General features: G+C 41.4%; 2 protein-coding genes across 2 annotated transcripts in view; both read right to left on the bottom strand.

Moving 5' to 3' along the window:
• Positions 1-15,164, bottom strand: part of rnf19b (ring finger protein 19B) — a 58,367-nt gene extending 43,203 nt beyond the window's left edge. Inside the window, exon 1 of the mRNA XM_032535900.1 lies at positions 13,728-15,164. The gene's annotated coding sequence lies outside the window, so the exon portion shown is untranslated. The remainder of the gene's footprint in view (positions 1-13,727) is intronic.
• Positions 15,165-15,406: 242 nt separating this feature from the next.
• ak2 (adenylate kinase 2) overlaps positions 15,407-16,673 on the bottom strand; it is a 12,837-nt gene continuing 11,570 nt past the window's right edge. The window contains exon 7 of the mRNA XM_032535932.1: positions 15,407-15,788. Coding sequence (XP_032391823.1) covers positions 15,781-15,788 — 8 coding nt within the window. The 3' untranslated portion in view covers positions 15,407-15,780. The remainder of the gene's footprint in view (positions 15,789-16,673) is intronic.

Here is a 16,673-nt window from a genome sequence, read left to right as displayed (position 1 = left end):
GAAATCACATATCTTCCCAGCAGATGAATCCTTTTCTAAAAGGATGACAAAGAACAGTGGGGGTTGATGAATTAGAGCACCCCTGATCATGACACTAAGTTATTGGCGGCAGAAATACTATTGACATAATTAAAACACTGTCACAAGCTTGTTAAAGGCTAGGAGCCAAAAGTAGCCTGTTCTGAGGAGGATGTTCGGTCCAGTATGGCGACCACCTCTTTGAGTAGTTTAGAGCAAGGTTTGAACGTTGACGACCAGGTCCCCTGTGTCAGCTCGATATCATTGAACAACTACTTGCTAAAGAGGTTGCAGATATTTGCAAGTCTCACCACTGTTGAGCACACTGCAGAGTCACGACATTGCGGTGTAACTACCTCCAAAAGACTTAATGCTATGGTTTCTCATGCCTCCAAAATGGTGAAGTACTTCACAGCAGGATGAAAATCGTCTGCCCATCTAGGACCACGTAGGGGAGACAAAGTCGACACGCCTCTGTAGAACAACTAATTGTGGAAGTGAGAGAAGGCAGCCACTGATGTCCGCTGCTCTCTGTCACCGTTGCGACCCACAGCTATGGAACCGGAACCGGGGTCTCATCAGAGGACAGCTCTGGAATGACGACAGCTCAAGCGGTGGAAAATATAATTAGGGAGGAGATGAGTAAGATCACGAACCTCTACTGGATGACGTGCCAGAGACAGAGTATGGCAACTAAAATCAGAAAGACTCTCTGGAGATTTCGATGTGCAAAAGACATGCTCGATCAATTGCAGGGAGTTTGGACAAAAGAGATGCTGCAGAACAAAAGCCGGAGCACAAACTTTGCATGAAAAAAATAGGAAACATGAATCAAAACTTTTTTGCAAAGTGCTTGTGAAAAAACGGGATTCATCGCTGTTGGTGCAAAATGAAGGTCAAATTCACCAGGGCTAAAGGTGAAGCGGGCAGTCAGTGCCATCATCCTAGATGATATCGACTCTCTGTTTCAGCAACGCATGGTGGAAAAGCACGCTGTGGAAACAACGTCGCTGTAGTTCCGGGACCTTAAAAAGATTTCGTCGTGCAAAGACTGGTGTCACAAAGGCACTATGTGATCTCCTCTCTAGACACATCTCCTGGGTGGCGCCCAACATTATCCCAGATGCTATTAGAGGTAAGGCACACAGGACACATCCTGGACCTGTTTGCTGACATACGAACAAATGTGGATTTCCTGAATTCTGGGTGGGTGGCTGAACCCCAAGGTCGGCGGACCAGTCAAGAAGCTCTGGCCGAGTTGAATACTATCGACTTACTGGCAACAAGGACACACAACCCAACACAGTCAGCAGAGGCGTGCGAGGATGCAACGGAAAAGACGTCAGAAACAGATTGTCCATCAAGGTGATCTTGCAGAAGCTGCTTACACGCACTTGAAGAAAGCACAAGGGAACAAATTTAAAAATCTCAGGACTTCTTGACGCCTGCTGACAAAAACAGGGCCCAAGTCGAGGGGTCGTTTTCAACCCCACCACAAAAAACATTCAGAAACCTCGACAGGACATTTTCCAAGATGTCTGAAGAAATGGGGCTGTGCAGAAGAAATTGGTCCCATGACTTTAGGGGAACCAGAACTGGAAGACTGTATTGCCTGCTGTTTCAAGATCACTATGCATCACCAGAAAACAGGGTTTTCTAATCTTGTGTAAAGCCATCTCCAATTCTGCAAATCCAGAAATAGGGTTTGTTATTATATGTACGTAAAATGTCTGTCTACTATGTTAGGGTTTTCTCCGGGCGCTCCGAGTGTTTCTCCCACATTTAATTAACATAAATGTATTGTTTAAACATTAGTTTAGACATAGTAGTCATCTTGAAGGAAATTGTTTTTTCCTAAAAACTTAATGTCATAAAGAGTCATATCCAGGCCTCCACCTCGTTCCACAGCCTCCGCCCTTCGTGATGAGGGACGGGCCAGTGGAGCAGGAGGTTACCTGGACATGAGCAGGACTTAAGCTCTTACAGTTTCACCCGGGTGCTCCCGTTCTCCTACATTAACTGCCTTAAAACATATAAAAACTAATTCAATAAATTGACAAACAAATCTGCTTATCTCGTTATACATTTACTATAAGAACTGTAAACATCAACTCAGACTGAAGTTCTGCTCATTAATTATTATGAATAATATATATATATATATATATAATAAAGAGAGAGAGAGAGAGAGAGAGATGTATAAAAATAACATAATTAAAATAAATACATGTTTATAGAATAGTATTCTTTTTTATGTAATACAGTAAAGTCCAACGACTGAACTGACTGCAGAAAACAGGTTTTGTTCCATGCACAATTTAATTTCACTCCAAAAAAGTGATTAGAATTTGTTTTGAGTAATAATCAAACTGGCTTTGTTTATCCGTCTGGAATCTTGTTGTTAATACGTGAGATTAACATTTAGAAATGTGGCATAGTTCAATTTTTTGTTGTATACATGGAGAGAAAATGCATTGAAAACTGAATTTTCTTCGGAAGGTTGGTCCAATAAAACAAGATGTTACTGAACTCTGAGCGAGGGGATGGGCATTTTAACCATTTCTTACATTTTATAAATCTAGAAAAAGATATTCTGAAACCCTCCAAAAGGTTCTGCCAAGACCTAGCAACAGTTGCTAGGCAGCAGTTGTTGTTGGGTGGGCAGGCTTATGGAAACAGTTGGTCACACTCATAATTCCTTTTGATGTCTCGATCCCGTGATCTATGATGTCAGCAGAGACAATAAATAGGGGTGATTCGACTGACAGTCATTCTTGCTGAATTTCCCTTGGAAACCAAGCGTGAGTGAGGTGAGCAGCACATGAGCTTGTTAAATTAAAGACCAGTTTGCGGATCTCAACGAAAATAACGCCCATCAAAATAATCAACCAACAAAATCATCGACCATTGAATAGACCATGGAAGCTGAAAAAAAATTGTAGAGTAATACGCGTCAAGCCTAGAAAGGTTACTACCCCTGCGACTGAATACATGCATTGCAAATATGGATTCAGTAATATGCGTCAAGCCTAGACTGGTAACCCTGACACCGATGACATGCCGGAGATTGAAAATAATAATACAGCAATAGTCGTTCGAGTCTGAACGGTAACTCCTGAGACTGAAGACATGCCGGAGATTGAAAATAATAATACAGCAATAGTCGTCGAGTCTGAACGGTAACTCCTGAGACTGAAGACATGCCGGAGATTGAAATCAACATTCATCTTCCCAGCGATGAATCCTTCTAAAAGGATGACAAAGGAACAGTGGGGGTTGATGAATTTAGGCCCCCTGATCATGCACTAACGTTTTATTGGAAGAACTATATTGGACATAATTTAAAACACTGTCACAAGCCTTGTTAAAGGCTAGGAGCCAAATGTAGCCTTTTCTGAGGAGGATGTTCGGTCCAGTATGGCGACAAACTCTCTCAGAGTTTTAGCAAGGTTTGAACGTTACGACAGGTCCCCTGTGCAGGCGATCATTGACCAACTTACTTGCTAAGAGGTTTGCAGATATTTGCAAGTCTTCCACTGGTGAGCACACTGCCAGAGTCACGCACATGTGCGTGTAACTACCTCAAAAGACTTAATGCTATGGTTTCTCATGCCTCCAAAATGTTGAAGTACTTCACAGCAGGATGAAAATCGTCCGTCATCTAGACACACGTAGTCGGAGACAAAGTCCGACCGCCTCTGTAGAACAACTAATTGTGGAAGATGAGAGAAGGCAGCCACTGATGTCCGCGCTCTCTGTCACGTTTGCGACCACAGCTATGGAACCGGAAACCCCGGAGGTCTCATCAGAGGACAGCTCTGGAATGACGACAGCTCAAGCGGTGGAAAAATATAATTTGGAGGAGATGAGTAAGATCACTGAACCTCTACTGGGTGACGTGCCAGAGACAGAGTATGAGCAACTAAAATCAGAAAGTTCTCTGGGATTCGATTGTTGCAAAAGACATTGCTCGATCAATTGCAGAGAGTTTGGACAAAAGAGATGCTGCAGAACAAAAGCCGGAGCACAAACTTTGCATGAAAAAAATAGGAAACATGATCAAACCTTTTTTGCAAAGTGCTTTGTTAAAAAACGTGGATTCATCGCATGTTGGTGCAACTGAAGGTCAAATTCCACCAGGGCTCCAAAGGTGAAAGCGGGCAGGCAGTGTCATCAATCCTAGATGATATCGACTCTCTGTTTCAGCCACCGCATGGTGGAAAAGCCGCTGTGGAAACAACGTCGCTGTATTCCGGGACCTTAAAAAGATTTCTAGTGGCAAAGACTTGGTGTTCCAAAGGCACTATGTGATCTCCTCTCTAGACACATCTCACCTGGATGGCGCCCCAACATTATCCCAGATGCTATTAGAGATAAGGCATACACAGGACACATCCGACCTGTTTGCTGACATACAGAAAAAATGGGAGTTTCTGGGAATTCTGAGGTGGTGGCTGAACACCAAGGACGGCGGCCACAGTCAAGAAGCTCTAGGCCGATTGGAAAATCTATTACGGCACACCAAGACACACCACACCAACACAGTCAGCAGAGGCGGGCGAGGATGCAACGGAAAAGACGTCAAGAAAACGATTGTCCATCAAGTGATCTTGCAGAAGCTGCTTACACGCACATTGAAGAAAGCACAATGGACTACCATTTAAAAATACTCAGGAACTTCATGACCGCCTGCTGACAAAAACATGGGCGCCAAGTGAGGGGTTCGATTTCAACACCACCACAAAAACATTCAGAAACCTCGACAGGACATTTTCCAAGATGTCTGTAAGAAATGGGGTGTGCAGAAGAAATACTGGTCTCCATGACTTTAGGGAACCAGAACTGGAAGACTGTATGCCTGCTGTTCAAAGATCACTGATGCAATCACAGAAAACAGGGTTCTTTCATCTTTGTGTAAAGCATCTCCAATTTCTGCAAATCCAGAAATAGGGTGTGTTTATATGTACGTAAAATGTCTGTCTACTAGTTAGGGTTTTCTCCGGGCGCTCCGAGTGTTTCTCCCACATTTAATTAACATAAATATGTATGTTTTAACATTAGTTTAGACTAGTAGTCATCTTGAAGGAAAATGTGTTTTTTTCCTAAAAATTATGTCATAAAGAGTTCATATCCAGGCCTCCACCTGTCCACAGGCCTCCGCCCTTCGTGATGGAGGACAGGGGGCAGTGGAGCGGAGGTTCTGGATATGAGGCAGGACTTAAGCTCTTACAGTTTCACCCGGGTGCTCCGGTTCTCCTACATTAACTGCCTTGAAACATATAACAACTAATTCAATTAAATTGACAAACAAATCTGCTTATCTCTGTTATCATTTACTATAAGAACTGTAAACATTCAACTCAGACTGAAGTTCTGCTCATTCAGTTTCATAAGTGTTTTAACGGCATTACTCCACTATATCTTTACAAAGCAAAAACTTGCTGCTGCTATATATTAATGTTCTCAATGTCAAGTACAGCCTCTATAATATATAACAATGCATCATGGGGCGACTGCGGCTTAGGTGGCAGAGCAGTTGCCTACCATCCCTGGTTCAATGCCTGGCTCTGCAGTCCTTTGTCGGAGTGTCCTTGGGCAAGACGCTAAACCCAGAACTGCTCCCGATGCTGCGTCATCGGAGTGGGAATGAGTGGGAATGAGTGGGAATGTTTATCTGATGAGCTCTTTGTACGCCAGCCTCGGCCTCAGTGTGTGATTGTGTGTGAATGGTTCCTGTACTATGTAAAAGTGCTATATAAATGCAGTCCATTTACATCACATTACATTACATGTTTTTTTATGTAAAATCTAAATGTAATCAGCTGCACCCTTGCTGCACCCTTTTTTCGGTCACATAATTGAACCATTATGTTCTCTCCATTCTGCCAAACCCATTATTTATTATGTGTCTGTCTTTCCAAAGAACCTCACTGTTGTTTATTGTCTTTGTTGATTCCCAGGAAAATCATCAGGCTGCTCTGCCTCTGAACTTTCACTTTCCACTGCCGCACTTAAAACCAAGCACAGAAAACCAAACATGCCTCGACAAACCAATCCACCAGCATAAGGCACACAGATATATTGATTTAAAATCACTCACCGCAGTCACACACAACAGAACAAAAAATAGTAATCTCTTTCTATTCACAAATCAGACTAATTGTCCTGTTGTTGCACTCAGTGTTCAAGAGCATTTTATCACTTTGGATAAGATCATCAGATAAAAACCTGTAGTCTAAAGTGACTGATGACTTTGTTTTAACATGAACAGACAGATCCACAGAGAGCCACGGTGCAACAGACGGCTCGGCTTAGACTGTTGTGATACTGACTAAAACTCTGCTAATCTGAGAGCCGGGGGCCAGGTGGTCCCCTTCTCAACACAGGAGCTAATGTGTGTGTGTGTGTGTGTGTGTGTGTGTGTGTGTGTGTGTGTGTGTGTGTGAGTGTAGTGTGTATGTGTATGTGTGTGTGGTGTGTGTGTGTGTGTTGTGTGTGTGGTGTGTGTGTTGTATGTGTGTGGTGTGTGTGTGTGTGTGTGTGTGGGTGTGTGTGTGTGTGTTGTGTGTGGTGTGTATATGTGTATGTGTGTGTGGGTGTGTGTGTGTGTGTGTGTTTGGGGGGGAGGAACTAATTTGAGACCATCAGTAGCAGTCACTGGGCTAACAAAGTAAACCCTGACCTGCTGTAAAGATACATCAAACAACAAAGCTAAAACCATCGCTAGTTTTACTTACAACCCAAAAGAACAACCAGCCCGTTGGAACAGAATATGTCACCACAGAGGATTGAATAATGATGGAAAGATTTTTACACGCTGCTAGTTTAGTTTATAAAAAATTGCTGTAAATATATAGTCGTCTCAGGAACTGTGCACCCCCCCCCCCCCTTTCTTTGCACTATTTATATTTTATAATTTATTCCATGTTATATTCCTTCTTGTTGACACTGGAAAGGGGTTGCTTCAATCTCGTTGCACAGGTATTGCACGTGTGTATAATTACAATAAAGGCATTCTATTCTATTCTATTCTATTATTATAATATAAAACATCAGTGTGCCTGTTTCTTTGGCATTGTTGTTTTTGTTCATTAGAAAATCAACACTTCCAATAAACTAGTTAGATGAAACTGTTCTGTCACACAAAACATGAAGTATTTATTGTTTACTGTCGCTATTTCACACACCTACGAGGAACACTTCCTGAACAGCAGGGCCGCCGACGTTAAAACGGGTTACCGTGTTATTTGTAAGCAAAGTGGTTTGATCTGGCATGTGCATATTGGGAGGGGGGGGGGGGGGGGGGGGGGGGGGGGGGGTGATATTACTGATAATGGAAGCAGCTCTGACAATCAAACATGATGGCCTGCTCTTCCCAGGAATCCAACTCAACACACACACACACTGGATCTACACTGTCTGTCAGTGAGTGTGCGTGTGTGTGTGTGTGTGTGTGTGTGTGTGTGTGTGTGTGTGTGGTAAAGTAAAAGTCCTGCATTTAAATCTTACACAAACATTCACGATAGTGCTGCACAAATAATCAAATATTAATCTCGATTACAATTGTGGCTACTCACAATTAAATGGAAATGATAGACTGTGATATTGACGTTTAAAATGCGTGCTCCGTTCGTAGAAAAATCTGCTGTATATCAAAACAAGCGCTTTCTAAACTGACAGCCAGCCACCAGGGAGGTGATCGAAATGTTTTAGCTTCACTTTTGTGGAGCTGTCATGCAGAGTCCAGAGTAGAAGAGTAATAATACACAAATACTATATACAACATAGAGCAGACAGGCAAAACTAAAATCTAATGTCTGAAGCAGAAGGTGAAGAGCTATTCTCTTTGGGGAAAAAAAACATATATTTATTGATATGTATTGTTTGTAGGAGATGCACAGATGAAGAAGAACTTTATTTTAAATCTGACAACATGGAAGTGAAAGCGGTGCTTTGTTTTTAACAAAAAACAAAGATATTTTGTCCCTAAAATCAATAAATAATTGTGATTATCAATTTTATTTTGCCATAATTGTAAAGCCCTAACTCACAGTATGAGGTTGAAAACAGTTATATTTAGAGACTTTTACATTACGGAGACATGCATTTCTTCATGGCTAGTGTAGCTAATGAAAGCCAGTGATCAGATTTTTCTTATGAGGAATTTGTTGTTTCAGCTGCACTTACACAACAACAGTAAAGTAGTCGTTGCAAGGCCTCGCCTAGTCTCGCTTTGCCAGGCAGGAGGGTCTGGCTAGTCCACGCAGCATTCCAGGATGGGGGAAATACATGCTCTGGCTTATTGGCATCTCTTTAAACCAATCACCATCGCCATGCTCACTAAGCATCGGCAAAGCATTGTTGCCGCCGCAAAATAGCCCCGGGAAGGAACTTGTTTTGGTGGAACATGTGTACGTTCAGAACTTGTTTTAGTCGTAAAACAGGAAACTCAGATTGGACAGATAGTCAGCTGTCTGGATTTACCCTACAGAGATCTGAGGAGCAGTTAACCATAGTCCCTAAATCCATCGGAGTATAAAGTTAAAAATCAAAGGATATCGGCCCCAAAGGAGTGACATCCGGCGGAATTTACGGCGGAACGGAGCAAGCCCAGAAGTGGAACGTTGTGGGTATAGACTGGCATGAGGCCCATGAGGTGGTTATAAGTTTTATTGGAGCATATAGATCACCAGCACAAACTGCACAGCCTCATTACTAGTGGCTAAATGTTCCTGCTCTTAAAGAAGAGAGGTCAAGCAAAAGTCCTCATGTTACAGCCTCTCTGTGAGAACATTTGGTCCTCGTAGAAAACACACACACACGCACACACGCACACACACACACACACACACACACACACACACACACACACACACACACACACTGACAGACAGACAGTGTGTAGATCGAGGTCAAGGCTACTTCCATTGAGCAGAAGGAACATCTGAGCGATGCAGATTAGATATCCCAACTGATTAACTGGGTTATAATGACACATTAGAGCAGAGAGAACCTAGTGCCGGCCTCAAGCTTCAGTGTTGCTCCATGGCATTCTGGGTGACCTTGCTACAGCCTCCTCCCACACAATTAGGAATGAAGTAATTGATCATTCAGAAAGGGTTAGGGTTAGGGTCAACATCAAACAGTTAGACAGACATTTACTGTAACACCTGAGGCCTGCTTAGTACACCGGTGGTGATGTTGATGGGACGTTGGTGGAAACAAAGGAAACGCTTTGACCAACACACAGGAACTTAGCTGGCAGAGCTCCCGGCCTTTCTCTGAAACAGTTAGCAGGAAACTGGGTTTCTGAGTTCATATAAACACACAAAACCAACATATTAAAATCCAAACACACAAGCTAAAACCATTGGTAGTTCTATCTTACGATCAAAACGAAACAACAGTCCCGTCAACCACACCCACTGGAACGGATTAAAATGTCATCAGAAGAGATTAAATAGGGATGAATAGGTTTCCACACACGTCAGAAACATTAGTGAGGGCTGTGACCGACATGCAAACATAAAAAAAAAAACAGATGCTGTTTCACTTTCATTAATGTTGTTTTTGTTCATTAGAAAATCAACACTTCCAGTAAACTAGTTGGATGAAACTGTTCTGTTCACACGAAACATGAAGTGCTTATTGTTTACTGTCACTATTTCACACACTTCCTGCAGCATAGGGGCCGCCGACATTAAAACGGGTTACCGTGTTATTTGTAAGCCAAGTGGTTTGATTTGGCACGTAACATATGTTTATATGTGCCACCCCATTGTGCTTATTTATCTTGATTATAGTTTATTATTTCAATTTTCTATTTTGTTGTTATTTTATATTTAACTATTTACATGTTCTATTTTGTTATTTTATATTTTACTCTTTCAGTTTTAGATTTCCGTTTGTCTGGGATTCAACTGTCGTATTGCGAGCTGTTAAACTACATTTCGTTATTGAAAACATTGACATTAACGATCTAATCTGATCTATTCTAGCTACTCTAATGGAAGCAGCTCTTATTACTTCTGTGTAAAAAACACCCTGGCAACCAAACATGATGGCCTGCTCTTCCCAGGAATCCAAGTCAACACACACACACTCGATCTGCACACACTGACACATCTGTGTGTCAGTGTGTCAGTTTGTGTGTGTGTGTGTGTGTGTGTGTGTGTGTGTGTGTGTGTGTGTGTGTGCGTGCATGATGCAGCTTACCCTTAAGGTTTTGCTTCCTATGCCCTAATGTGAATGCCAAATTAATTTGAAAGAAAAAAATGTGTGCGTGGGAGAATACGTATTTAACTACTGTTGACGTTTACACACCCTTTTACAGTGGATTTAGATCAAACAGTTCGCCAATTTCTAATATCACCACTTCAATAGTCTCGCTTTGCCAGACCATCCAGATGCTGCGAAGCAGAGAAGGGTCTGGCTACTCTACAAAGTTTTGAGGGACGGGATGAAAACGAGCTCTGGTTTGATGGCATTTCTTTAACCCAATCACAATTGTCATGGGCGGCGCTAAACTCTGCAATGAGCCTCTGCAAAAAAAAATATAAAACAGAAAACTCAGATTGGACAAATAGTCTAGCTGGCTTTGTCAATTTACCATGCAGAGATCTGAGGAGCAGTTTACCATAGTCCTCAAAAGTCCACCAAATTTAAAATTCCAACACAAAGAAGGCAAAGGAAATGGAAAAGACGTGCATCTGTCGGAATTTCCTTCGGTACCGGAGCAATCCCGGAGGTGGAACGTCATGTATAGACTACCACTTTAATGAGGCTGTGTCCACTGCAACAGAGACTACAACAACTTTCTATCTATGTATTAGAATTTTTTTGACTAATCGATTAGTTGATTTACAGAAAGAAAATCCTCCAAAACACACACACACACACACACACACACACACACACAATTCAGAGTCCAGGGTGAGTCACTGGACGGTGAAGTTAGAGTTTCTATTATTGGAGGAGTGTTCAGGAGCCACACTGCTGAGGTGTTGAATGTTTAATGTCTGGCCTGCAGTCGCAAAGAGCAAATCTCTGAGACCCTCTCAACACACACATTTTTAAAACACCAACTCACTCACACACACACACACACACAGACACAAATACACACCGAGGCCTGTACAGGGACAAAGGTGAGCAGCAGTAGGAAACTAGACGAGTGGATTCAAGTTTCAGAAAGGAAACAGCAGCACAATACACACACACACACACACACACACACACACACACACACACACACACACACACACACACACAATACGTCTGACAACTGAGGGTGTAATTCCCAGCTATTGTCTGTAACCTGAAGCACATAATGACACGGGAGCCAAAACCTGATGGATGAGGTAATGGTCAAATATATTTATGACAACAGAGAGAGAGACAGAGAGAGAGACAGAGAGAGAGAGAGACAGAGAGAGAGAGAGAGAGAGAGAGAGACAGAGAGAGACAGACAGAGAGACAGAGAGACAGAGAGAGAGAGAGAGAGAGAGAGAGAGAGAGAGAAAGAGAGAAAGAGAGGAACTGCTCCCGACACGGACTGCCCTCACATTCATAGAAAATTATGTGGTTTCTTTAATGAAATCTGGTTGGGGTTTCCAACAAAAATAACACAGTGCGATTTTGTTTTGCAATAATCATATTAAATATTCCACTTTTAAGACACATCATACACTGCTATACTTTTTTGAAATGCTTTAAAGGATTTTGATTTTTGCAAGGATAGGGCCCAACTAGTCTTGGTTTCTTCATGTCAGTTTGATGTGCAGTTTGGAAGAGAATTCGGTTCATGAACATGTGTTTAAAAAGAAAAAGGTAGAAAAAGATATCTAGGATTCAAAGTTAGTTGGAGTACTGATCTCAAACCAGACCAGCTCAAAGCTGCATATACTGCATGTCTATATTTTTATTTAATACTGTATTCCTAAAACCAATGCTATTACTTTAGAGTTGAAAATCAGTACAATAATAGACCTTTTTCACGGCAGACATTTGAGCTTGTTGTAGTAGGAAGAGCCCAGATGGAATTGATAACATTAACGATGGTTCGGATCTATTATGTTTCCCAGCATTATAAGCATTATAACAGGACCTTCCAAGTGGAAAGCACCTATTCATTGTTTTATTAATGACACCTGTGCTTTTCCTACCTTGACATGTCAAAATGTCTGCCGAATAAAAAAAGGTCTATTAACCAGTACAACACATTAGCCACTATTCTTTTCTTTTTTTAACATAAATGCATACATACATTGAGGGCAAACATTTTGAATAAATATTGCATTTGACTGGGTTAACGACTAGTTAGCAGTACATGTACTGAGTCTGGTCAACAAACAATGTAGGATTGACAAAGTTTCTAAATGCCCTCAAATATACTGTAAATTTGTCTTTTTCTGAACTTTCGTACTTATCAGTAGACATGTACTTTATGGCAATATGCTTTTAATATTAGTATTGGTTGATCTCCAAGTATCAAATTATGAGAAAAGGCTAGCTTCCCTTCTAGCTCAATGGGAGCAACAGCTGGCTGGTGTTGAACTGCGTCAGGACAGAAAAGATCTTAAGTCATGACAGAACATTTGTTTTTCTTTTCACATGGCTAAAACCGTCTGCCTCTGTGCAGCAAAAATATTAATCATAAGCGGTTCGCCTCAGTTCTGCCTTGGATTTAAACACCTGTGATCTGTTAAAACTGAACAAATCCGCCACTTCTCCTTCCAGATATCTGAACAACAATATGATGAATGAACAGCTCATTTTATACCTGTATCACCAATCCCAATTGAGTCCAGTGCTTAACTGCTTAACTGTTACTCAATTTCAGTCGGAGAGACAACCTAAATTTACTAGCATAAAGCTAGTGTGTGTATATCTGTAGTATTAAATATAGTATAGTATTTTTACAGCCCGGACATTTACACAAAACCTACATCTTGCAAGTTGTCTCTTCACTGAGGTTGCAAAAATATTACAATCCTGGAAAATGTCACCACACCTTTTCCACCTCGAATAGCATGATCATAATATCCGTCCTCAAACACAATACATCCCCCAAAATATTGCTATATCTGTGGGGAGTGTGCCTTTATAACATATTTACTTACAGTGTATCTCTTCTGTTTTGAGCTTTACAGCCTTCTTTCCCAGCACTCTATTTTAAACTCACATTTAGTATTAATGTGTGTCTTTCTTTACAGCAAAACACAGCATAGCCCAAACAGTGGCCAGGGAGTGGCAGAGCAGAAGGGAATGTTTTAAAAAATGGAAAGGCTTTTTAACTTTAAGACATCCTGGATGACTCGGTCACTGACTGTACTGAAGCTGAAGACATTTTGTTTTTATAGTTGTATGATTATTTCCAGACATGCAGCAGAACTGAGACTGGACACTGGTTTGGATCCTCCCTCCATGTAGCAGCCTGCCGTTTCATATATGTTTTATGAGATTGTTCCACTCTGTAATGATAATTTGGGTGGTGTTGACCCTCGTGACTGGCAGATGCAGATAATGTGTGTCATGCTTGTGAATAATCATATAAGAACATTTCAAATCGCAAATTGCTAGGCTCCCTTTGAGGTGGCAGTTTTCCATTTGTATGTAGATGGTCTAGAGAAGCTGTAGCGCTAATTAAATCTATGACATGTCGGACAACAGCTCATGCAGCAGAGGTGGGTTCACTGCCGGACACTTACCCAGCTCAGAACCGGATCTCTTCGACAGGAGATGCTGGGGAGCGATGCGACGGCCACTTCGTCTCCTATCTTGGCTCCCTCCGTGCGTAAACAGATAAAGCTCTAGGCAGAGACGGTCCTCCGTTACCGTGCCCGCCTTTCTCCTTTCGTGTTTAGGGGCTCCTGGCAGATGAAGGCGGCCTGTAGTCTTCCTGCGCCCCGGGAGCGCAGCGCAGAAAGCCTGTGTAATCTCCGCAGCTCGCTATGCCTCTCTCTCTCTCTTTCTCTCTCTCGCTCGCGCCGCTCCGCCGCCGCCGCCACTGCCCTCTGACGTCATGGAGGAAAGCCCCCGTCGGCAACGTCACAGCGTTCACGATACGGAAACCCCACCCCGTGTCGTCACCGCCCCCTGAGGAACTTCAGCTGGCGTTTACTGTAAAACCAAATTGTGTTTGCGGGAATGACGAGACAATAGGGAAACTAACTGGCCAGGGTTTTAAATCAACGTGACTCCGCTTTGTTTATTCATGGGGTACAAACAGACATTATAGGCCTATCTGTGATTGGTCTTCAATGGTAATCCTACATCAGCCAATTAGAAGTCCTGTCTGATGTCATCCTGTTTGTCAGCATGGCTACAAGTTGAGACATGTTTACATCAGTGTACCTCCTGTGGCGGATTTACCGTAACACTGCACCTCAGCACAGGTTTGAGGTAGGATTGAGTATCTCCATTTTAGGCTATTTGATACACCACAACATTATTAGACCAAAAATATATTGTACTTTTTTCTGCACCACATTTATTTAAGTTAATATTTCACATAAAAGAATAAGTTCATAAAATACAATACATTGATGAAGATTAAGCCAGAGGTTCACAACCTTTTTTTTCTGCATATCACCACTTAAAGTGTGTAAACTTTTGATGGTTTCACTTAAACAATTCAAAGCCGGAAGACGTAAAACTCCAGTATTACACAAAGTTCACAAGCTATAATTAAATAATAAAAAACACAACCTTTCACTTGTTTCTCTCCCGTTAATCATCTCAACCACTTAGATTTAGTGTGTCTTCTGTTGACTTAAAAGCCTTTAAGAGACCCATTTGGGACAAAAAAAACATACCCGAAATTAAAACTATGAAACCTACTTTAATGGGTAATGCCACTTCTTTTTCTATTTAATATGAATTCCATTTCATCATTTTTTTAAATTTTGCAAATTCTTTAAATGGTTTTAAATTCTATTTATGTATCCTGATATTGCCTTGTGTTTCTTAAACGCGCCACACTGTAGATGGCAGCTTCAGCATATTGTGAACAAAGACCAACCAATACTTCCTAAAATGTAATAATTAAATGCCAGCAATTACATTACATGTCAGCTAAACGACATGTTATGTAATTAAACTGTGTCAGTTCGTTTGGGATAATTTGAAGAAAAAAACTAGTGTTTTATGAAAATGAATCATGTACAAATTTGCATATAATTATTTACCAAAAAGCCACAAAGCGCTGAAACAGTTTTTTTTTGTTGCAGTTGGTAATCTAGCCCTGCCTATGTAAAGAATATTACATTGTCTTGTTGATGAAGGCTGATATATAAAACAAATGTGTCGCTGTCTTCCAGGCCAAGATTATCCATCATTATGTCCTTTGAGGACTTAAAAAAAAAAAAAGAAAACCTCAGACAATCTCTGCATTTCTCTCATTTATTGTACAACAAGAGGCCTAGGTCATTTAATGGGATAACAAGTCTAATATGTATCTACAACTGCCAATTCAAAATGGCAGTAGCAGATACATATGTGAAGGGTCAGGTGAAGAAAAATTAAAAATATAAAGGTTCACAGAATTTGAAGATTTCAGGGAGAGCATGATATTTATTAGCAGGGGAAACATGAGGAATATGACAACTACAAGCCCCATAGCACCTCAGCACGATTACTTATATAAAGTATAAGGACTCCCTCCATTGTCTGACCCCCCCCTCCCTTTGGTCTGTCCACCCACCCAAGATCTTTTGCCAAAATCCAATCCTTCGCCTTGGTGGGAATGTAGCAGCCCAGCATTCAACCAGCTGAAAGAGAAAGGAGAGAGAGGGGAAGAAAGGTTTTGGGTGAATTACAGAGTAAATTAAACAAGCCAGGAATAATGACATTTTCAGGGGGTCTTTTAAATGCTGGTAATGCCAAAACAAATGGACAAAAAAAACTTTAAAGTGCACAATTAAAAGTTACATTAATTTAAGAGTGAACAAAACAAACCGCAAGGTTTTCTGTCAGGTTTCTAAATCTCTACAGTCCCTGCTTTCAAAAAGGTGATAAATAACAAGAACTAAGGCCTCATTGAGCACAGGAGAGAATATTAAAAAGAAATTTAGCATGAAATTATCTCAAGCTGAATAAGAGACCGAAATCTGCCTACTGGGCCTTCTGAACATCTGCTATTGTTTTCATCACAACAACCCCCGAGAGTATACAAACACATCAGTATTCAAGGGATAGTGCAGGTGACAGTCTGTGTGCAAGATGTTTCCACTGAACACAAACACCAGGTGACTACAGAGGAAAATATCAGGTCAAGGAGAGAGAGGATTCAATCCTCAAAAGCCAGATGTCACAGGAGCGTTCAGAGGCAGAGTTTCCAAAATGTCAGTTATTACTTGTGTTGAAAAGCTAATGCTTTTTTCACAACTTCCATTGTGCCAGGAGAATATTTTTATGGAGCAAAACACAGTAAGCGAGTACTCCAAGTACACGCCTATGGAACAAAAAGCCCCCTTTGGGAGGAGCAGAAACAAAAGCCTAAATTTAAAATACTTCTGAGAAGGAATTTTAATGAAGGTTTGAGAGACCGTCCTTCAGCTTCATCTCTTTGATGCAGTCCGCTTCACGCAAACACTGATGTCAGCACACAAGACATCGACGCCGTTCTTTGACTTTCAATGTCACGGATTAAAAAA

Source organism: Etheostoma spectabile, chromosome 14 (genome assembly GCF_008692095.1).
Source record: "Etheostoma spectabile isolate EspeVRDwgs_2016 chromosome 14, UIUC_Espe_1.0, whole genome shotgun sequence".
Taxonomy (NCBI): domain Eukaryota; kingdom Metazoa; phylum Chordata; class Actinopteri; order Perciformes; family Percidae; genus Etheostoma; species Etheostoma spectabile.
The sequence above is the reverse complement of the archived record's forward strand: the minus strand, read 5'-3'. Positions and strand labels throughout refer to the sequence as shown.